This window comes from Anolis carolinensis, unplaced genomic scaffold (assembly GCF_035594765.1).
Source record: "Anolis carolinensis isolate JA03-04 unplaced genomic scaffold, rAnoCar3.1.pri scaffold_10, whole genome shotgun sequence".
NCBI classification, from domain to species: Eukaryota; Metazoa; Chordata; class Lepidosauria; order Squamata; family Dactyloidae; genus Anolis; species Anolis carolinensis.
Window position 1 is genome coordinate 4,592,907 of NW_026943821.1, and position 25,164 is coordinate 4,618,070.

The window sequence follows — 25,164 nt, forward strand, 5'->3', positions numbered from 1 at the left end:
CAGGGCCCACTTTGACCATGGACCTCTCTCCAACATTAGTACCAAAAGGGTTACGAACCAGTTTTTGGTCAACTTTAGATTCAGTTTGGTTATTGGGAGTACTGATTCAGAAAATTGCATTAACTAGACCACATCAGCTCTAGTTTCTGATACAGAACACATGCCATCCCATAGTGGCCATCTGCTTGCCCACAGAAAACCATGTTTAATAATCTAGAGCTGATGTGGTCTATCCAATGCAATAATCAGCTCTGCGGAAAGGAGTGGAAATAAAATAAAAAAGGAAGGAGGTTTGCGGACCAGATTTTCATTCTCAGCCATGGCCCCCAGGTTAAGAACCACTGATTTAGATGCACCTCACACTCAATGACAAACTTCCTCTGAATAAACTTTGCCAAGAAAACCCTAGGATACAATTGATATAAGTCAAAGTCAACTTGGAATGATGTGACAATGAAGAGATAGTATCCTCCAGAGCTTTTCAAGCAAGTTCCATGGAACCATAAGGCTCCATGAAAGATAAGAGAAGGAAAATCAACCTGACTTTTCATAACAGAGTTCACAAAGGAAGTTTAGAAAAATAGCAGCGCAATCTGGCATCTTGAAATGGTGGGACATGCAAACTGGGCCTTTGTTGAAGCTATTAAATTCCAGGCAGCATCATAATAAAAGACACGTTCTTTGAGATATCTAATGTCTTGCTTGCTGGTCTTGCTCCTGCATTTGAAAAATATGAGCTCTTTTACTGGAACAATTTTTCTTTCTTTGAAATCCAGGACAAGATTCTCAGCAGTCTATATTTAAAAAACCCTTAGCATATCAGAGGAAATTATTGCACTGGACACCATTTTGAATAAATGTACATTTACACAGGACAAATTCTATTTCAGTTTGAACAAGCAGCCATAGACAAGTTAAAGGAAAACGTTTATTTAGTATGATGGTTCCACAAACACAGGAAATACAACAAACACAGAACGAGCCAACATATTTCCAAACAAAGATTACAAACCAACACCAAGAAATACAGTACATCTAGTTAAACACCAATGTGTCGGTTTTTAATGTAATTCGTCCTCAAATGGAATAGTAATGCTGAGATCTGAACAGGACAAACTGAAGAAGCTAATTTGCAATTCAGTTTAAAATATGAGATACTGAATCTTACCATTAATTATTACCATTGCACTTGATCAGAGAGAAAAAAATAAATCCAGGATAAAAAAATTCAATTTTCTGAGAGAGAGAGAGAGAGAGAGATTACTGTTACATCCAAATATGGTGAACAAAAAACAAACATACAAGGTCTCTGATATACAAGTCCATTTGAGGAACCACAACAATCCTAAATTCTATATCATTCTTTCTATTGTATCATAGGAAATGCATAATGAGAACAGTCACCGAAAAACCGTCTAAACAAATATTTCTAGCTCAAACTTCCTCTTAAACACAACAACTCTATTTGACTCATCAAAGATTACAGGCCCTGCATCCATACACCTCTCCATCAAAAGATTTTCAATATGCAAGGAGTAGCTTAGCTGCAAGGCCAATCTAACTGGCAAAGTTGTCCACCAGCTGCTTTTGGGGCCACTTGCCAAAGTCCTGCAATCTCAGCTGCGTGTACATCTGGAGCTTGGCACTCTGATAGGCTTCCGCTTGAACCTGAGGTTTGAAGAATCAAGAAGGAAAATTTAAAAGTGAGATGTAACATTTCTCTACAATGGCAAGAAAGTTCCTGCTACAAACAAATAAAAAATAAAAAATAACTTTGAAGAACTGAAGGGCTCACTTTGCCTTTGTGGTATGTGGGCAGCAATGCCAGGTCCTCTCTCTTCATCTCCTGAACCACCTTTCTAAACATGCTCCACATTGCAGCCTTGCAGAGCCGACTGGGGCGGTATTGGTCTCCTGGGTTTGTCATGCTGAGGGAAGTGAAAGGGATTTATAACATGAATCAACACTGAGCCACAGAACAAAGCAGGTTTTCTTTCAAAGAAACAGCAAGGCATCCCAGTACAATTCCACCAGTGTACCAAGAAAACATAAACAGAAGGCAGAGTGGGAATTGCACCATCCTGGCTCAAGATCCCAACATCTATATATATAAAAGAGATGGCATTAGGGCAGCGGACAAAACAACAAAACTACAGGCCCCCCAACCTCGAAATTTGACAACACAACCCATCATCCACGGCTGTAGGTTGATACAACAAAAAGAAAAGAAAAATAAAGTCCTAATTAGAGGGAGAGGAATAATTGTTTTCATCCAATTGCTGCCAGTTAGAGGGCTAAGCTCCGCCCACTTGGTCTCCTAGCAATGCACTCAGCCCAGGGGACAGGCACAAGAGTTTGGAAAGACCCCTAAGGGCCATCCAGCCCAACCCTTTCTACTATGCAGCAGGACACAATCCAAGCATTCCCAACACATGGACAACGTATAAATACTATACAATACTACACAGGGACATAGACCTCCTCTACCCTCACCACTTTCACAGTACACAAACAACCAAATGCATACTAAACATAAAGACAACCATACAACAGACATTCAATACCACCACTACCTCAACAAATTCTCACCAACACCACCAGACAACGCCACAGCAACGCATGGCCGGGCATAGCTAGTAAACTATATTTATATATGTCAACAGAAAATCATCCAAAACAACACCAAATGGTTTCCTCTCCCCACATGCAAAGCAGTTACATACAAGAAAAGTAACTGGCATGAATACATTTTTAAATCTTACAACAGAGGTTGCCAGGGAAGAAAGTGACGTGTGATTGGGATGCACAACTATTCAAGCTGTCATTGCTTCTTAATTTAAAACAAATTTTGGAACTGTGCAGAATATCTGATTTATTACTCTCAACCATCTCCTGTTTGGGCTATCAATGAAACAGTGGAAAATAAAATTCTAACCAGATCCTCTGAAGATGCCAGCCACCAGTGAAGGTGAAAAGTCAGGTGAAACTGCTCCTAGAACACAGCCACAGAGCCCGGAAACCACACAACACCCCAACATTCTAACCCTTAAGAAATATTATCTTTACTTTTCTCTTGCTACCCTTGTTCCTTAATGCTCCAATTTATTAGCCACAAGTGGCCTGAATAAAAAAGTACAAAAAGTATCTTGACAGAAATTGGAGGACTTGGTTTGTAGTAATGTGACAGTACGTACATACACAGGTAACAGACCAGGATGTCCTTTTCACCCACCCGCACCAGCCCAAACTCACTCCCGTACTGCCTGCCCGACAGTCCCGTTCACAAGCTCCAGCATGTCATCTCCACCACACCAATTGAGGCTCAAGGAGCGACAGTCTGCGGGCGCATCAAGAGGTGCTATGGGTGGGCCTTCAAAGAAGTACATATGCTTCTGGCTATAGAGCTTTGGTAAGCCATTCCCTGGTCCCAGCTGCACACGATCATTGACGACTTCATGGAGGACAGTATGGTCTTGGTAAGGATCAGCTGGAACATACAGATTAAAAGAGAGTGAGAAAAACAGCCGAATAAGCACATGAGGCTGGATCTACACTAGGCATGGGCACACCTTGGTCCTCCAGGTGTTTTGGACTTCAACTCCCACAATTTATAACAGCCTACCTGGAGGGCCAAAGTTTGCCCATACCTGATCTACACTATCATATTAATGCAATTTCAGAATACAGATTAACTTCATTGAATTAGATTATATGAGTCTACACTGCCATATAATCCACTAAAATTAAGTTAATTTGCATTCTGAAACTGCATTATATGGCAGTGTAGATCCAGTCTTAGGCCAACACAATCTGGGAACACAGCACATGGTAAGTCTCCCCAAAGCCTATCCAGAAGAATAATGGAGACACTTGATACTGTTTCAGTATTGGATTAGTAGTCTCGGTGACCAGGGTAAAATCCCCGCTCAGCCATGGAAACCAATTTAATTACCCTGGATGAGTCATACAGGCTTCTCTTCAAAGGAAGGTAATGGCAATAATATTGCCTGATCTTTTTCAAAGGGTCTCCATTCTTATGCTAACACTGAAAAACAAATCACCTAGGACAACACTAGTGATGTACACAGGGAGGATGATATGGCTGAGGAGGGCACCCTGGACTCCCAAAACACTCCAGCGGGTCAGTTTATCACTGCCAGACACACAGTAGACAAAGGCAGAGTGTACACTGGGGCGGCAGTACGAGACAGGCCTCAGCTTCCCTTTAATGCTAATATGGAGTCCAACAGATGGATTCGGCCGCGAAGAGACAGTTCTGTGAACAAGGGGAAAAACACAAAGGAGAATGACATCAGTTGAGAGGTGGGAATATGCATTTAGAATCATGGACCCCATTATTAGTCCAACCCCATTTCTACCAGGTAGGAAGACACAATCAAAGTACTCCTGACAGATGGCTATCCAGGAACACACAATCAAACTCAGACTCAGACCTGTTAAGCTTCCTAAGAACTGTAAGTTTGATTGTGTCTTCCTTTGTTTAAAAATCTGCAGAGAAGGAGACTCCACCAAACTCTGAGGCAGCATATTCCACTTTTGACCAGCTCTTAACTAGCAAGTGGACTAGTTAAAGAACACAGGATGTAAGGCCTCCTTAGGAACCTAAACATGTCTGAGTCTTGTCACCATCTTGCTGGGTGCCACCTCAGAACCTTGTGTAGGTCATCCAGAGTGCTGTGGCAAAACACAGAATATCACAAATTACTATAATTACCATTCTATTTTTCATTTGGTCCCCCAAAACAATGTGCCTAGATAATTTCCCCTGTTTTTATTGTTATTTTGTTTAACGAATTTGAAGATGTACCATGATCCACAGCAAAGAAACAAACCCGCTCATTTGGCATGGTATTTCTCATGCGCACTATACTTCCAACTGTCCCCATATCGAACTCCAACTACATGCAATCCCCGAGTTACAAACATCCAACTTACAAATGACGAATACTAAAGAACTGGGGTGACACAACAGGAACTAAGAGAAATCTCCCCCTCGGAAGGGAAATTCACTTCTGAAAGAGTTATCATTGGGTAAAGGGGTCTCCACCGAAGGTTTACCACCAATCCTTGTTTCCACAAGCCAAATCTTTCAAAATCCAATTATCACAGGGGCAGAAGGTGAGGAGAAATCTTCTGAACAGGGGCACACAGACAGCAAAACAAACATCACAGGTGTATTAATCCTCCCCTATGCTATCCAAAGCTAAGGAATATATATATGTGTGTATGTATATGCATGTATATATATGTATGTATATATGTATATGTAAATATGTATGTGTGTATATATATGTGTGTATATATATATACACATATACATATATACATACACACACACACACACACACACACACACACACACACGTATATTCCTTAGCTTTGGATAGCATAGGGGAGGGTTAACTCCATCTATATATATAAAAGGGTAATGAAATTTCGGCCTAGGACAAAACAACAAAACTACACATTCCAGAAACACTAAACTTGGCAACACAACCCCTCATCCATGCCTCTACGTTCATACAACAAAAAGTAAAGAAAAATAAAGTCCTAATTAGAGGGAGAGGAATAATTGTTTTTATCCAATTGCTGCCAGTTAGAAGGCTAAGCTCCGCCCACTTGGTCTCCTAGCAACCCACTCAGCCCAGGGGACAGGCAGAGTTAGGCCTCACTTAGGCCTCTTCCCCACTGCCTATAAAATACAGATTATCAGATTTGAACTGGATTAGATGGCAGTGTAGACTCAAGGCCTTTCCACACAGCTATATAACCCATTTATAATATTATCTCCTTTGAACTGGATTATCTTGACTCCACACTGCCATATAATCCATTTCAGTGTGTAGTCGGACACAACTGGACTTAATGTCAGGAGAAAACCTTTACCCTTTACCTTCACTACCAATTCCTCAATACTTTATTTCCCATACCACCAGACTTTGCCACAGCAACGCGTGGCCGGGCACAGCTTTTATATATATATATATATATATATATATATATATATATATATATATATATACACACACACACACACACTAAAAATGTACCTGTTCTGCTTAAGAACAAACCTTCAGAACCTATCTTGTTCATAATTTGAGGACTGCCGGTACTCGCACAAACTACTCACTGGAAATTCTCTGAAGCTCCACTGGGTGTTCGACTCAGATAGAGATGCAAAAAGTACTTTGGTTTCAGAGCCAAGTGTATTCCATCACCTGCTGGGCAGAAGATGCACTTCTCAAGGGCAGTGGAGTCTTGGCTACAGTACATCAGTAGCTGCTTGTAAAAGTATCTGTGGAAAAATGATAGGATTTTGATTGACTTCCTTCCTTTGTGGTTGCTGTTGTTCGGTGCCTTCAACTTTTGAATAAATCCACTTCAATCACAAAAAGTAGAACTATAAATAATATACTTAGGCCTACTGATTTTAAGCTCTTGCGACCGAGTTGAATTCTGTATATAGTTTTGTTTATATTTTTCACCTCTCTTTTATTTCTGTATGTCTCTTTTTAAATCTAGGTGTTCATGTTATTGAATAACTATAATCTTGCTTAAAGTTGCAATAAAATTCATAATAAAAATTAAGACGGAAGAAAAAGAATGCCCTACCTCAGCAGTGCTCTGCGGGCAACCACCATTCCATGCATGTCATGGACTCTCCTGCCATTAAACTCCATCCAACCTTCATAGCAAATGTCTCCTGTTCCCAGAGCAACCAGTTCATATGTCTCCTTGTAAGGGCTCTGGCTGTTCTCAACCTCTGCAGAGCAGTCGCAGGAAAGGAAACATGAGCATGTCAACCACAGACGCCATGATCAGGCTCAAAATACAGATGAAAGGGCTAATATCCATTAGGACCACTCTCTCCCCTAACTTCTGGCCCGAATTAACTATTACACTAAGCATTTTAAATAAGTGATCTCCCCCCCCCCCCCCAAAAAAAAAACCCCTGGGATTCCTGCTATTGTCATGATTATCTGGAATCTATGCAACAGTTCAACCAGATGTGTTTTTCATCCTTCTTAGCTGATTCTATATTGCATTTTTCTTTTTACATAAGATGACACTCTCAGTTCACCAAATCTAGCACTCCAATTTTCTACAGTGACTAGTTATATGATCAGAATCCTACATTATCTCAGTGTAGTATAAATATCTATCAACAACATTAAACTATTTAAACATAACCTTAGCCCCTTCTGCATCGCATAATTATAGCACTATGATTTCACTGATAACTGCCAAAGAATTCCAGGTTTTCTAAATATCTCTCCTTAAACTACAAATCCCAGGATTCCATAACATGCAGGCAAAGCAGTATCATAGTGCGACAATTGTGTAGTGTGAAAGTGTTCCCCTACACAGAATAATAACATAGTATGTTGTACCAGACAGCAAATACCTACAGCTGCCACCGCATTGCAATGTGCAAACCATGGGATGCAATGAACAAGGCATGGTAACACACTTCTCCGTGTGTTGTGTATCTCCAAGACTTTGTCACCATCAGCTGGATCTATTCCACTGTCGAAAAGGGTCTCTCTGCATTAATAGATCAACTTATTCCTGCACTTGACAGCAACAGGAGTCTAATCTATGTCTTCAGAAAGTGCACCAGTGGGGCACAAAGACAGCACACGTCTCCTATTACTATTGAGAAAACAGTCAGTGACAGGCTTCCTCCTCTTCCATGAATTTAAAATATTTTTTTAAAGTTGACTAATATATCAATTGATGGGAGTAATCTTTAAAAAAAAACAAGCAGTGGCTCACCTCTCTCCATAATGAATGCTGCCACACTGCTCATACATCCTTGGTAACTACGATCTCCACCCAGGAGCATGTCACACATATCACTGGTAATGGCAGCACATCGCTGCTGGTGGAAGATTTCATTTTCTAGTGGAGAGAAGAGAAAGGCTGGATCTGCACTGACATATAATCCAATTTCAGAGTGTAGATTAACTGCATTGAACTGGATTCTATAGGGGTATGGACTCCTATAACCCAGTTCAATGCAGTTAAACTACATTCTGAAACTGGATTATATGGCAGTGTAGATCCAGCCAAACAGGCCATTTTCTTTCTGACACCTCCAAGGGCAGCTATTTCTGAAAATGTGGCAATGACCTAAGGAAAAAAAACAACTATCCCCTGACTTGTTGCAGTAACCATAATACAGCACAATTCCAGGACCGTCAACCCTCTGAAGTTAGATTTTTCAATCTAACAATTTAATGTTGTACATTGAGTTTCTGTGTTCCTAAAAAAGAGATAAGAACTGAGCAAGAAAGATGACCGAGAGGGGAAAAATAGGAATTATATGGGATTCCCAATGATTAAATACAGATGTTATAGTATTTTGCAGGTTCTTATCCCTTACACACATATGTACACACACCAAACACCTTGTTCTCACCCAATTGTGCACATCACTGGACATCTGGTTTTGAAAGCAGAAATGAGTTTCGTACAAAAAAAATACTATATACAAATTGTACGTATTTCTGATTTTCTTGGCAGATTGAATTTTATGAAGATGTGCCATAACCATTACTTCCCTAGAATGGTTAACTAGATAAAGAAAACAAAAGTCCATGAAACCTTTATCACTGGACACTTTAAAGCAAGAAATATGAAAGTCGTGCATATACAATGAACTGATGAAGCTTAATAAAAATGGATTTCATTCATGCCAACAAACAGGGACTTTACAGAAGGAACCTGGACAGCTTAGAATTAACACAAAGCCAAAACAAATGAGGAGACGTACTGAGACACAATAAAGTCTCTGATAAATCTGCTTATAATTCACTGATTCAATATGGTGACTTCACTCATGCACTCAGGTAACAAAGAAAATGTATAAAACACACAGATCTCAAGTTTAATGTCAGTCTCTTCAAATCCAAAATGGTGTTTGCTTGTCCAAGGTTTGGTCTGGAGTAACAATAAAACAAAAAAAATCTATGTGAACATAGGCAGAAGGCACTTCATACAAACTGATATCAAGAATTCTGACCCCTCCAAATTATTCCTTCATGAATTTTTACCATTGTAGTCACATATGCGTAAAACTTCAGTCGAATGTTTAGAAATGTATAGCATAGACATCCAAAGAAAATAAATAAACTAAACACAGTTGAATTAATGCAACTTGATACCACTTTAACTGCCATGACTCAATGTTATGGACTCTGTTATGGAGTTGTAGTTGCACAAGCATTTCACCTTCTCTGCCAATAAATGCTGATGCCTCACCAAACTGCAACTCCCAGGATGGAGCCTGGGCAAATTAACATAGTAACAAATTGTATTCATTCTACAGTGTGGATGCACTCAAAGTGACCAAAGACATGTAAACACACCAAATGTAACAGTTCACAGCGTGCAGAATTTTCAACATCTCACCCTTTGTCGATCTAGAAATTTGGACTGAAAGAAAATTTAATGGGGCAGAATTCTTATTTGAGGGGACAGTACTTTTATTTTGCTCTTCCTAAACCTTTTTTAAAAAATTAATCTAATTTTCCAGAACAAGGTGCCATATTTGTGTCCATTGCCTACACTTATTTAAACATTTTATAAATTTGCCAAATACCTGCAACAAATGGACCATGGACCAGCACATGTACCTATTGAATTCGTTTATCATTTTCCCAACTTACTGGACTGGGAACAAGTGTCTAGTAGTTAGAAAGAGGAAATGATGGCCCAATAAAAGTTCTGCTGTTTGTTCAATACTTTTACCTTGGTTCTTTTCTGTTTGCTTATTAGCGACACTGTCTTCTGGCTGATCCAAACCATCTAGGAGTGGCTTCTTAAAAGAGGCAGCAAGTGAAAGAGGAACTGTGAGGAAGTTAGTGGAAAGGTAGGGGGAAGGACAAAGAAGCAAAACATTAATATGATCACAAAAGGAAGTATTGCATAGGTACCCTCAGCACCCACAATATTGATAGAACATTCTCCCTCTGATGCATCTGGATGTTGTTTCTCTATTTCTTTATATGCTGCCTTATCCTTAGGGTCAGGGGCTCAAAATGGTTTACGACTAATTAAGAAAAACAGTCTCAAATGATTCCCATGGGAGTTCAAGAGCTGCAAAACTGCTTTAAATCTGTAGTATAGATGCAACTTTTGTTTTATCCTGGTATTTTGTGTTAAATTCAATACCAATACCATTCCTACTGTTGAGATTCCCTTACCTCCATCCCATGTGTTTCATCTGTGGTGAACTGTGGATTTTATTATATAACTGGCTTGGGGACCCAGCGGTGCCTATGTTATTTGAGAAAGGCATTGCTTGTTTTGGGAGCCAGTTTTTGCTTTTGTTTTGTATGAATGCTCTCATTAGGAATTGTATTCGGTTGTGGGCGAACTACAATTGATTCCCAGGGCAATCAACCCAAAACCCCGCCAGTATTAACAGTTGGCCATGTTGGTTCTATGTGTCAAGTTTTGTCCAGATCCGATGTCAGCTGAGTTCAGAGCTCTCTGGAAAATGGTGAACTACAACTCCCAGATTCCAAGGGCAGTCACCACCAAACCCTGCCAGTATGCACAGTTGTCCATTTTAGGTCTCTGTGACATCGGAGATCAGTTTTGCCCGGATTTTCTGAGCCGATGTCGCGGTTGACTGTGCTGGGGATGCTTTTAACGAATAGTGGTTTTTATATCCAAGGTGTTCCCTGCTTGGATTTTAATAATGCTGTACTTACTTGGTTTTATCTTGTTTTTAATTATGTTGGTGCTAATCCATGAAAAATGCAGTATTTGAAGGGCATATCCTGACATTGATATTTGCAGCATTTTAATGTTTTAATGATTTATATAGGGTTTTAATGGCATGTTTTATATTGTATATGATGGTCTGGCTTTTGTGTGTTTGTTTGTTTGTCTTGCATGCGAAAGACCTATGGTCTAAGCATTAAATAAATTTGGATTTGGATTTGGGTCTCTGTGCAAAATTTGGTCCAGATCAGTTGTTGGCTGGGTTCAGTGCTCTCTGGATAAGGGTGAACTATAACTCCGAGAGCCAAGGTCAGTCACCCCCAGATCCCCACCTGTGTTCACAATTGGCCATATTGGGTCTGTGTGCCAAGTTGGGTTCAGATCAACCTTTGGCTCGGTTTAGTGCTCTCTGAATAAGAGTGAATTACATCTCCCAGATTCCCAGGGGAATCACCCTCAATCTCTGCCTGTATTCACAATTGTCCATGTTGGGTCGGTGTGCCAAGTTTGGTCGAGATCTGACGTTGCCTAGGTTCAGTGCTCTCTGGATAAGGGTGAATTACATCTCCCAGATTCCCAGGGGAATCACCCCAAACCCCGCCTGCATGTAAAGTTGGCCATGTTGGGTCTGTGTACCAAGTTTGGGCCTCTTGGGATAACAGCTGGTTCTTTCCTGCAACCCTCCAGTGGCCATACATACATGCATAATACACCTGGCAGATTTAGGTCTCCTTGGCAATCCTCCAGTGACCTCTTGGGATAACAGCTAGCTCTTTCCAGCAACCCTCCAGGACCACACAATCATATTTTGTTTTTTATTATATATTATACGTATAGCTATATTTTATAGGTTGCTATTATACTCTCTTATATTGACACAGTTATTAATTTCTCTGAAATGCTGATCATAAGTCCACATGTCCATAAATAATTTTCTTTCTGTAACATCCATAAGGATTTTTCATGATTAAAGATTATGTTCTAGGGCTGCCCCTGTAATACAAGCTTTGTAACATCATTCCCCCCTGCTATCACAAAAATGGGCTTTCCTTGAATACCTAGTCCACATGCACCAGCACTAAGTAAGGAAAGGCCTGGAAAAAAACTGGAAACATTGGAAGGGGGATGAGGGGGGATGGAAAAATTGGGAGAAAAAACCAGAAATAAATGGGAAAACCAGAAGATCCGAATGGTCCAAAATGCGGCGGCCAGGCTGCTAGTGGGATCATCTATAAGATCCCATATTACACCGATTCTGAAACAACTGCATTGGCTACCAAAAGAACATTGGATCTCTTACAAGATACTGATCCTGACATTTAGAGCTCGAAATGGCCAAGGACCATTATATCTTGGGGACCTCCTCATTCCTTTTTTCCATCAGTGGTCACCTTGATCCTCCCAGGAAAATCTCCTATATGTACCGAGCCCTAGGGAGGTACACCTGGAAGCTACAAGGCTTAAAGCCTTTTTGATCTATGCTCCAATTCTGTGGAACTCATTGCCTCCATATGTTAGAGCAATGTTGGAGTTGCGACCTTTTGTAAAAGCACTCAAGACTTGGCTGTTTGGTTGTGCATTTAAGTAAATCAGATCTAATTTGCCAAATAGTCACTGTTGAATGTTTTTAGGTTGAATGTTTTTATGTTGAATGTTTTTTATATTGTGGAATGATATTTTAAATTGTAAGTCGCTTGGAGCACTCTGGTGGAGAGCGACTAATTAAGAAATAAAGTGAAGTGAAGTGAAGTGAAGTGGAAAAAACTGTTTTCCCCCAATTTTTTCAGGCCTTCCCATCTCTAACCAACACCCACCCTTTCCTTGTTGAACACCACCAGCAGAATCTGAAGAAGACAGCGCTTCTTCAAAAGGCTTGGACTGAAGCTCTTCTTTCCAAGCTGATTGAAGCTGGCCTTTCTGAAACGATACTGCCAATCTGGATCTATGACCAACCCTTCTTCCTTCATCTTCTTTCCCCGGCATCTTTCTGGAAATAAAAGAAAAACTAAGTATTATTAGTATTATTATTATTACTACTATTACTACTACAGGCAGCTCTCCACATTTGCAGGATTGACATTTGCCAATTTGATTATTTGTGGAATTGGGTAAATGTTCTCTCTGGAACCTCTAGGATCTCCAGGCAACCCTACTAGTTAACTTGTATTAGCCACAAAAAGGGAGGCTTAATGTTTATACTGAAAAGGTGTACACAAAAGGAGAGGGTGTGATTTCAATACAGCCACAAGACAAATGTATATCTCTAACCATGAAGCAGCATTTATATCAATTAGCCAGGCATCCTATTGATTTCTCTGAAATTCTGGAAAATTCACACACATATATCCTGAATCCTGTCTATTCAGAAGTAAACCCCAGTCAGGTCAAATACAGCCAACCTTGAATAGAACCGTAGCTGGAGTCAATTAATTTCAAACCTCAAGTCTGTTCAACATCACAGGGTTTTTTTTGTAACTGTTTTATTGGAAATCCTCTTGAGTGTTTCCGACACTGTTCTGTTGGCCATATTTTTCCTATTACGCTGTATTTGATTGTTTATTTTTTTAAAAGGTAAAGGTTTTCCCCTGACATTAAGTCTAGTGGTGTCCAACTCTGGGCGTTGATGCTCATCTCCATTTCTAAGCTGAAGAGCCGGCGTTGTCCGTAGACACCTCCAAGGTCATGTGGCCAGCATGACTGCATGGAGCGCCATTACCTTTCCACAGAAGCGTTACCTATTGATCTACTCACATTTGCATGTTTTCAAACTGCTAGGTTGGCAGAAGCTGAGGCTAATAGTGGGAACTCACTCCACTCCTCGGATTCGAACCGCCAACCTTTTGGTCAGCAAGCTCAGCGGTTTAACCTGCTGCGCCACCAAGGGCTGGCTTATTTATTTACAGTTTTATATTCTGCCCTTCTCACCCGGAAGGGGTCTCAGGGCGGATCACAGAACAGACATATGCAGCAAACATTCAATGCTGTTTATACACTGACAAGGCAGACAATTGTACATAGATAGAGGTGTGTGGGTATGTGTGTGTGTGTGTGTGTGTGTATATATATATATATATATATATATATATAAGCACACACACACACACTAGAGTCTCACTTATCCAACATTAACAGGCCGGCAGAACGTTGGATAAGTGAAAATGTTGGATAATAAGGATGGATTAAGGAAAATCCTATTAAACGTCAAGTTATGTTATGATTTTTACAAATTAAGCACCAAAACATCATGTTTTACAACAAATTGACAGAAAAAGCAGTTCAATACACTGTAACATTATGTACTAATTATTGTATTTAGGAATTTATCACCAAAACATCGCAATGTATTGAAAACACTGACTACAAAAACATTGGCTACCAACAAATTGACTATAAATCAAGATAGAATTGTTACAGTGACAACATTGCCGGAAGTTAAATCCGTAAAAAGTTTAGTCCTTGCTGCCTTTGAGAAACAGCTGTGGATCTGGTCAGGAGGCAGACTGCGTTGGATAATCCAGAACGTTGGATAAGTGAAGGTTGGATAAGTGAGACTTGGGAGGGGAGGGGGCTTGATCGAATTGCCCAAATTTTTCTGACATTTCCTTATGGAGAACGATAGATACATACACATAACACTCTTCAAAGAGACTCAAAACGGTTAACAACGTTAATAATAATTGTAAATGATAAAAAATGCACAATTTAAAACTGAAAACGTGCAAAGGTTAAAATAGATTTGCACTTAAGAGTATTAAAAATAGTGAAAAGCATTCAAATTACATCTTGGTAGATGTCTCCTTTTTGTTTTGCTTTGTTGCTTTTCTCTCTGCTTTGGTTAGGAATTCGGTCTGTGCTAAAACAAATTATGTCTGTCTGTCTGTCTGTCTATATCTTTTCCAATTGTTGTGTTGGAGCCTCAATTCAGTTTTAGCTTTAGTGTTATTTTATTTATTTATTTACAGTATTTATATTCCACCCTTCTCACCCCGAAAGGCGGATCACAATGCACATATACTGTACATGGCAAACATTCAATGCCATTAGACATAAAACATACAGTAGAGTCTCGCTTATCCAACGTTCTGGATTATCCAACGCATTTTTGTAGTCAGTGTTTTCAATACATCGTGATATTTTGGTGCTAAACTCATTAATGCAATAATTACTACATAGCATTACTGTGTATTGAGCTACTTTTTCTGTCAAATTTGTTGTATAACATGATGTTTTGGTGCTTAATTTGTAAAATCATAACCTAATTTAATGTTTGAAAGACTTTTCCTTAATGTCTCCTTATTATCCAACATATTCGCTTATCCAAGCTTCTGCTGACCCATTTAGCTTGGATAAGTGAGACTCTACTGTACATGGCAAACATTCAATGCCATTAGACATACGACATACAGTAGAGTCTCACTTATCCAACGTTCTGGATTATCCAACACATTTTTGTAGTCAATGTTTTCAATACATCATGATATTTTGGTGCTAAATTCGTTAATACAATAATTACTACATAGCATTACTGTGTATTGAGCTACTTTTTCTGTCGAATTTGTTGTACAGTAGAGTCTCACTTATCCAACATAAACGGGCCAGAATGTTGGATAAGCGAATATGTTGGATAATAAGGAGGCATTAAGCAAAAGCCTATTAAACATCAAATTAGGTTATGATTTTACAAATTACACACCAAAACATCATGTTATACAACAAATTTGACAGAAAAAGTGGTTCAATACGCAGTAATGCTATGTAGTAATTACAGTATTTACAAATTTAGCACCAAAATATCATCATGTATTGAAAACATTGACTACAAAAATGTGTTGGATAATCCAGAACGTTGGATAAGCGAGACTCTACTGTATAACATGATGTTTTGGTGCTTAATTTGTAAAATCATAACCTAATTTAATGTCTGATAGGCTTTTCCTTAATCTCTCCTTATTATCCAACATATTCGCTTATCCAACGTTCTGCCGGCCCGTTTACGTTGGATAAGCGAGACTCTACTGTATATAGAGAGACACAGTGGTAATTTAACATTTTCCAGCTTCCGGCTTCCTGAGGATATCCTCAAGAAAGGCCTTTTTCCCCTCAACACAATACTACACAACTCTTGTGACTCACAGAAATGACTCTTCGTGTTACATTCTTCAACAAATCCCTTCCCTCAGCAGTGCTCCCACAACACAACCCTTTGGACTCACAAAATGTCCCACTCACAGCAAATTCCTCTCTAGGAATGCCTTCTTTCCCTCAGTTGTGGTCCCACACAACCCTTGTTGTGGGACCGCAACTGAATGACTCTTCATAGCGCATTCCTCTCAAGGAATGCCTTCCTTCCCTCAACACAACAATAACAACAACACAACCCTCATGAAAAGGTCTCCCTCCCTCCCTTCCCGGTCCTGCACAACCCTTGTGACCCACAAAAAACATTGTGCGTCACAATGTTTGTGTTGTGTGGGGCCACAGTTGAGTTAAGGAAAGCAGGAGGAGTGCCTGCTTTCCTTAACTCAATTGTGGCCCCACACAACACAAACATTGTGACCCAAAGTGTCCCTTCTTTCAAGATCGCGTTACACAATGCTTTCAACCCACAAAATGTCTCCCTCACAAGCCACCCTTCCCAAAGCATGTCTTCTTTCAACACAACACGGGACTTGTAACCCACAAAAACCCTTCCTCTTAAGTCCTCTCAAAGAACCCCCTTTTAACACTACACAATTGTTGTAACCCACCCTTTAAACATAATACTACACAATCGTTTGGCCCCACAAAAGTCGTCCCCTCACAGCTGAGGCCTATACGTTCCCTCAGACCTCCATTACAGGCCCCAATTTCCCCTCCATTTCCAGTTCCCAATTAATTAATTGAAGATTATTGTTGTTTGGTATTATTTTTGTGTGGGGATTTTTGTGCTAATAAGTCTTCTTAGGGTGTGTTCATGTGTGTTATCCTATTGTATTTGAGGCATTTGTGAGTGTGTGAAAAGGGAAATTGCAAGACTTAAAAAATAGAAGGCCGCCATGCTGGAGAGAGACCACTGCAAGTTACTTTTAAGGCATTTGGATTTTTATATATATATATATATATATATATATATATATATATAGTTTTGTTATTTACTGTATATACTCGAGTATAAGCCTAGTTTTTCAGCCCTTTTTTTAAGACTGAAAAAGCCCCCCTCGGCTTATACTTGGGTGAGGGTCCTGGTTGGCTTATATTTGGGTCAGCTTATACGCGATAATATATGGTACGTTTATTATTTTTCTCTATTAGTATTGGTATTATTACATTTATTATTTTTCTCTATTACAGTAAAGTCTCACTTATCCAACATAAACGAGCAGGCAGAAGCTTGGATAAGCGAATAACTTGGATAATGAGGGATTAAGGAAAAGCCTATTAAACATCAAATTAGGTTATGATTTTACAAATTAAGCACCAAAACATCATGTTATACAACAAATTTGACAGAAAAAGCAGTTCAATACACAGTAATGTTATGTTGTAATTACTGTATTTACGAACTTATCACCAAGATATCACGATATATTGAAAACATTGACTGCAAAAATGGCTTGGATAATCCAGAGGCTTGGATATGTGAGGTTTCGATAAGTGAGACTCTAATGTATTGTTGCTACTATTACATTTAGTTTACTCTATTTTTATTATTATTTATACATTTATTATTTTACTCTATTTATTATTCCATGTATTATTTTCCTGTATTTATTATTATTATTATTATTACATGTATTATTTTACTCTATTATTATTAAAAGGATACATAAGCACATTTACATTGAAGAAGAGGAGAATAATCAGAGTTGGACAGTCTTATCTTAAATTTGAGCTTTATGTAAATATTCAAAAACATTTAACCTACTGATGCCTCAATTAATGTAATTTTATTGGTATCTATTTTTATTTCAGAAATTTACCAACCTCGGCTTATACTTGAGTCAATGTTTTCCCATTCCCTCACTGGATAAGTGAGACGCTAGTGTATATATTAATAACAATAATAATAATATAATTATATATTAATAACAATAATAATATAATTATATATTAATAACAATAACAATAAGGCCAAGATCGAAAAATCAGCTGATGACCCAAAATGCAGACTGTGCAAGGAAACCGACGAAACCATTGATCACATCATCAGCTGCTGTAAGAAAATCGCACAGACAGACTACAAACAGAGGCACAACTATGTGGCTTATATTCAGGTCGGCTTATACTCGAGTATATTCGGATTTTCAGTCATAACTTCACCTTTGTTTTGCTTGTTATTTTTTATCTTTATTTTAAATCCTAGCTGCTTTGAGTCCCATTATTGGGGGAAAGGAGAGATTTAAATGAATAAAATAATAATAATAATAATAATAATAATAATAATCTATACACATAATAAAAGTGAAAATATGTATGTGTTCACGGGTTCCCACTTCCACAAATGGCTATAGCTCCCACTACCCAAAAGAAACCAATAGCCTTCCTTCCAATGACATTGCAGGTTATAGCGAGCGCCATGAACATGTCCAAAAGCCCTAACAATGTCCTCCACAAACATAATCCTGCCCACCACCCAAGTGAAGGCTTTCATTCGGGGACAATTTCATCCTAGATTTTGTTTTTCCTCCACCACAAACATCCCAGTGTTCCTTACTCTCTCCATTGGTGTTAAATTTGCATGACTCCGCCCGCTGCCTCTCCCATAAATCTTTCCTATTCTTTTTTATAGCATAAAAGTACAGAAGTATAGAATGGGAATTCATCTGCATCAGGCGAGATCCAATCCCAGAGGAAATTGAATCCATCTCTAATAGACCTCCATCTGAAGCCTGGAAAACCCTATAAAAACAACATCAAAACATCTATAGTGCTAAAAAAATGCTGGCAACAAAGCAATGGGAGAAAGTAGCAACTGCAATTTTTTTAAAGCCCGCATTATTGCAAAATATGTTGAAACAGCCTCCGAGTTGTTTTTTAAAAAACAAAAACTAAAATAGGACAAAACAAATGATCAATCAAAATTGCAATACAGTAGAGTCTCACTTATCCAAGCTAAACGGGCCGGCAGAATGTTGGATAAGCGAATATGTTGTATAATAAGGAGGCATTAAGGAAAAGCCTATTAAACATCAAATTAGGTTATGATTTTACAAATGAAGCACCAAAACATCATGTTAGACAACAAATTTGGCAGAAAAAGTAGTTCTATACGCAGTAATGCTATGTAGTAATTACTGTATTTACGAATTTAGCACCAAAATATCACGATATATTGAAAACATTGACTACAAAAATGGCTTGGATTATCCAGAACGTTGGATAAGCGAGTGTTGGATAAGTGAGACTCTACTGTATTAACAACTATTAGCTACCTCTGTAATAACTTACATACAGTAGAGTCTCACTTATCCAAGCCTTGATTATCCAAGCTTCTGGATAATCCAAGCCATTTTTGTAGTCAATGTTTTCAATATATCATGATATTTTAATGCTAAATTCGTAAATACAGTAATTACAACATAGCATTACTGCATATTGAACTACTTTTTTTTGTCGAATTTGTTGTCTAACATGAAGTTTTGGAGCTTAATTTCTAAAATCATAACCTAATTTGATGTTTAATAGGCTTTTCCTTAATCCCTCCTTATTATTCAATATATCGTGATATTTTGGTGCTAAATTCGTAAATACAGTAATTACAACATAACATTACTGCATATTGAACTACTTTTTCTGTCAAATTTGTTGTCTAACATGAAGTTTTGGAGCTTAATTTCTAAAATCATAACCTAATTTGATGTTTAATAGGCTTTTCCTTAATCCCTCCTTATTATTCAATATATCGTGATATTTTGGTGCTAAATTCGTAAATACAGTAATTACAACATAACATTACTGCATATTGAACTACTTTTTCTGTCAAATTTGTTGTCTAACATGAAGTTTTGGAGCTTAATTTCTAAAATCATAACCTAATTTGATGTTTAATAGGCTTTTCCTTAATCCCTCCTTATTATCCAAGATATTCGCTTATCCAAGCTTCTGCCGGCCCGTTTAGCTTGGATAAGTGAGACTCTACTGTAATAACATAATTAACTACCTGGACGAATTTAACTATATATGCATTTTAAATTTTATAATTCATGGTTTAATAGAGTTTAATTAGAGTTTTAATTAATGCGGTACTGTTTTATTGTTTATGGATTCTGTTACTGTTTTATTGACTGTATTTTGGGCAATATAAATGCTGACTGTTGTAAGCTGCCCTGAGTCCCTCCGGGTGAGAAGGGCGGGGTAAAAGTGAGGTAAATAAATAAATAAAATAAATAAATAAAGCAAATAGAGGAATTGATGAGCAACTGAACATACTGGAGAGAGAGGTTTGATTTATAGAAGTTGTAGATACTGGGATGTATAGTTCACCTGCAATCTAAAAGCACTCTGAACTCCACCAATAATGGACCTGGAACTAACTTGGCACACAGAACCTGCATGACGACCAAAAAATACTGAAGGTTTTTGGAAGGGTTTATAGGAGTTGTAGTTCACCTACATCCAGAGCACACTATGAACCCAAACACTGATAGATCTGGACCAAACTTGCCATGCATCCCCAATATGCCCACATTTGAATCCGGGTGGGTTTTGAGGGGAATTGACCTGGACATTCTGGAGTTGGAGCTACTGGGATTTATAGTTCACATGCAAACAGTGAGGACTCTGAACTCCACCAAAGATGGAATTGGACCAAACTTGGCACACAGAGCCCCCATGACTAACTCAACCTGCTGGAGGGATTCGAGGGGACTGACTCACCATAGTGGGAGTTGTAGTTCACCCTACAGCCAGAGAGCACACAGAACTCACCAATGATGCATCCAGAGCAAACTTGCCCAACATAACAAACTTTGAGTACTGATGGAGTTTCTTGGAGTTAACCTGGCATGATGTGAGTTGTAGTTTACCCACAACCTTATCAAATAAAATATCCACTAATACCGTAGAGCAGGGGTCCCCAAACTAAGGCCCGGGGGCCAGATGCGGCTCTCCAAGGTCATTTACCTGGCCCCCGCCCTCAGTTTTATAATATAATCTTTTTGTATTGGTTTTAATAATATAATATATTGTATATAATAATAATAATAATAATAATAATAATAATAATAATAATAATACAACTTTATTTATATCCCGCCACCATCTCCCCAACGGGGACTCGGGGCGGCTTACATGGGGCCATGCCCAGAACAGTACAATATAGCAAAATATAAAACAACATATCACAATACAATTAAACAATACAATAAATAATCATATACACTGCAACACAAAATCTATCTATCTATCTATCTATCTATATATATATATAACAGGGCGGGCCGCATGAGACACTTAATTAAAACTTGGGGTGAGAAAAGGATAAGAATACAATCACGGAGACCAGGGACATAAGATAAAAACAATCTAGACGGTAGATGATGGGGGAGTAACAAAAGAAGTGTGTAATAGTTACTCTCCGAAAGCACATCGGAAAAGCCAGGTTTTTAAATCTATATATATATATATATATATATATATATATATAATATTGATACAGTAGAGTCTCACTTATCCAAGCTAAACGGGCCGGCAGAAGCTTGGATAAATGAATATCTTGGATAATAAGGAGGGATTAAGGAAAAGCCTATTAAACATCAAATTAGGTCATGATTTTACAAATTAAGCACCAAAACTTCATGTTATACAACAAATTTGACAGAAAAAGTAGTTCAGTACGCAGTAACGCTACATAGTAATTACTGTATTTACGAATTTGGCACCAAAATATCATGATATATTGAAAACATTGACTACAAAAATGGCTTGGATTATCCAGAGGCTTGGATAAGCGAGGCTTGGATAAGTGAGACTCTACTGTAATAATATTATGTTATACAATATAATACTAATAATAATACCATATAATAATATTAATTATATGTTATATATTACATAACATATAATAGTATAGTGGTATAGTTCAATATAGAATTATATAATGCTAATATTGTGCTATGCTAATGATATAATATATTGTATGTACATATAGCTGCTCTGAGTCCCCTTCGGGGTGAGAAGGGTGGGATATAAATGTAGCAAATAAATGCAGGAAATAAACAATTAATTTTAGACTTAGGCTCGGCCAAAGTCTGAAATGACTTGAAGGCACACAACAACAACAACAATCCTAATTAACTTGACTATTTCATTGGCCAGTAGCAGACCCACACTTTCAATTGAAATCCTGATAGGTTTATGTTGGTTACAATTGTTTTCATGTTTAAATATTGTATTGTTCTTTCATTCTTGTTGTTTCACTACAAATAAGACATGTGCAGTATGCATAGGAATTTGTATTTTTTTTTTTCAAATGATAATTCGGCCCCACAACAGTCTGAAGGATTGTGGACTGGCCCTCTGCTTCAAATGTTTGAGGACCCCTACAGTAGAGTCTCACTTATCCAACATTCGCTTATCCGACGTTCTGGATTATCCAACACATTTTTGTAGTCAATGTTTTCAATACATCGTGATATTTTGGTGCTAAATTCGTAAATACAGTAATTACTACATAGCATTACTGCGAATTGAACTACTTTTTCTGTCAAATTTGTTGCATAACATGATGTTTTGGTGCTTCATTTGTAAAATCATAACCTAATTTGATGTTTAATAAGCTTTTCCTTAATCTCTCCTTATTATCCAACATATTCGCTTATCCAACGTTCTGCCAGCCCGTTTACGTTGGATAAGCGAGACTCTAATGTATTTAATATAAATGACCAACAGAAGTAAATTCTAACTATACTAATATTTTAGTATTTTAGCAATAATGATAAATAAATTATAAACATACTAATATTTAATTTAAATTACCAATAATACGGTAGGTAAATGATAAATATACTAATATTTAATATGTTACCACTGATTATAAATAAATGTATACTAATATTTGAGCATAAATTACCAATAATGATAAATAAATTATAAACACACTAATATTTAATTTAAATTACCAATAATACGGTAGGCAAATGATAAATATACTAATATTTAATATGTTACCACTTATTATAAATAAATATATACTAATAATTGAGCATAAATTACCAATAAGGATAAATAAATTATAAACACACTAATATTTAATTTAAATTACCAATAATACGGTAGGTAAATGATAAATATACTAATATTTAATATGTTACCAGTGATTATAAATAAATTTATACTAATATTTGAGCAGAAATTACCAATAATGATAAATAAATTATAAACACACTAATATTTAATTTAAATTACCAATAATACGGTAGGCAAATGATAAATATACTAATATTTTAGTATGTTATCAGTGATTACAAATAAATTTATACTAATATTTGAGCATAAATTACCAATAATGATAAATAAATTATAAACACATTAATATTTAATTTAAATTACCAATAATACGATAGGTAAATGATAAATATACTAATATTTAATATGTTACCAGTGATTATAAATAAATTTATACTAATATTTGAGCATAAATTACCAATAATGATAAATAAATTATAAACACATTAATATTTAATTTAAATTACCAATAATACGATAGGTAAATGATAAATATACTAATATTTTAGTATGTTATCAGTGATTACAAATACATTTATACCAGTATATGAGCATAAATTACCAATAATTATAAATAAAATATAAACATTTGAGTATAAATTACCAATAAGTATAAATAAATTATACATATACTTTTTAGTATGTTACCAATACAGTAGAGTCTCACTTATCCAAGCTAAACGGGCCAGCAGAAGCTTGGATAAGCGAATATCTTGGATAATAAGGAGGGATTAAGGAAAAGCCTACTAAACATCAAATTAGGTTATGATTTTACAAATTAAGCATCAAAACATCATGTTTAACAACAAATTTGACAGAAAAAGTAGTTCAATATGCAGTAATGTTATGTTGGAATTACTGTATTTACAAATTTAGCACCAAAATATCATGATATATTGAAAACATTGACTTAAAAAAGGGCTTGGATAATCCAGAAGCTTGGATAAGCGAGGCTTGGATAAGTGAGACTCTAATTATAAATACATATAAATATACTAATATTTGAGTATAAATTACCAATAATTAGAAATAAATTATAAAATAATATTTTAGTATGTTACCAATAACTACTAACTACGAATATAGTAATATTTCAGTATAATTATAGTAGAAGAAAAGCAGCATCTAGACAGACACATACCCCTTTAAGGAGTTCTCTTTCTAAGATGTTAGTTTTCTATCACATAAAATAAAATAAAATAAGAGTACAGTACTGGTTTTGCAAACCCACCAATGTTCCCTTGGCCAGCCAATGAGAGGAAGGGGCAGGGTCGACCAATAAGAGAAAGAGCCATTCGAGGCTCCTCCCCCTTTTCCCGCGTTTCCTCCTGATCAGGGATCCTTTGGTGAGGCCTCATGTCCAAAGAGAGCATTGAATGTTTCAGGACAGTAGGTTTGTATGTGTAAAAATGGAAGTTTGGATCCAATAGGGATCCAGTTGAGATTTTGGGAGTTGTAGTTCTCCAAAGTAACTTTCCCAAACTCCAAAGGCAGGATTTTTCTAGGTAAAAGGGATAAAAGATCCCAGAATTTGGAAATGAAGGTCTGCTGTGAGATAGCTATCTAGATATAGATAAATATTGTTGGGATATATATATATATATATACAGTAGAGTCTCGCTTATCCAAGCCTCACTTATCCAAGCCTCTGGATAATCCAAGCCATTTTTGTAGTCAATGTTTTCAATATATCGTGATATTTTGCTGCTAAATTCGTAAATACAGTAATTACAACATAACATTACTGTGTATTAAACTACTTTTTCTGTCAAATTTGTTGTATAACATGATGTTTTGGTGCTTAATTTGTAAAATCATAACCTAATTTGATGTTTAATAGGCTTTTCCTTAATCCCTCCTTATTATCCAAGATATTCGCTTATCCAAGCTTCTGCCGGCCCGTTTAGCTTGGATAAGTGAGACTCTACTGTATATCCCAACAATATATACAGTACAGTCTCGCTTATCCAACATAAACAGGCCAGCAGAATGTTGGATAAGCAAAAATGTTGGGTAATAATGAGGGATTAAGGATAAGTGTAATATGATGGTTAAAGGTAAAGGTTTCCCCTGACGTTAAGTCCAGTCATGTCTGACTCTGGGGGTTGGTGCTCATCTCCATTTCTAAGCCGAAGAGCCGGCGTTGTCCGTAGACACCTCCAAGGTCATGTGGCCGGCATGACTGCATGGAGCGGCGTTACCTTC

The 25,164-nt window shown here is 37.2% G+C and overlaps 1 protein-coding gene across 5 annotated transcripts; it reads right to left on the reverse strand.

The window, feature by feature from the left end:
• Positions 1-914: 914 nt before the first annotated feature.
• adad2 (adenosine deaminase domain containing 2) lies at positions 915-24,252 on the reverse strand. 5 transcript variants are annotated; one of them, XM_062962219.1, is made up of 10 exons: positions 24,191-24,252; positions 12,570-12,742; positions 9,775-9,873; positions 7,798-7,923; positions 6,634-6,784; positions 6,152-6,316; positions 4,062-4,276; positions 3,253-3,487; positions 1,796-1,928; positions 915-1,668 (listed from the first exon to the last, which is right to left on the reverse strand). In XM_062962219.1, exons 2-10 carry the CDS (start codon positions 12,736-12,738, stop codon positions 1,558-1,560), a joined length of 1,404 nt encoding a protein of 467 aa, XP_062818289.1. In that variant the 5' UTR covers positions 12,739-12,742; positions 24,191-24,252; the 3' UTR covers positions 915-1,557. The 5 variants fall into 5 exon arrangements, with proteins under 5 accessions (XP_062818289.1, XP_062818287.1, XP_062818285.1 ...); XM_062962217.1 differs by having other exon boundaries at positions 24,101-24,201; XM_062962215.1 differs by lacking the exon at positions 24,191-24,252 and adding an exon at positions 16,503-16,766.
• Between the last annotated feature and the right edge of the window lie 912 nt (positions 24,253-25,164).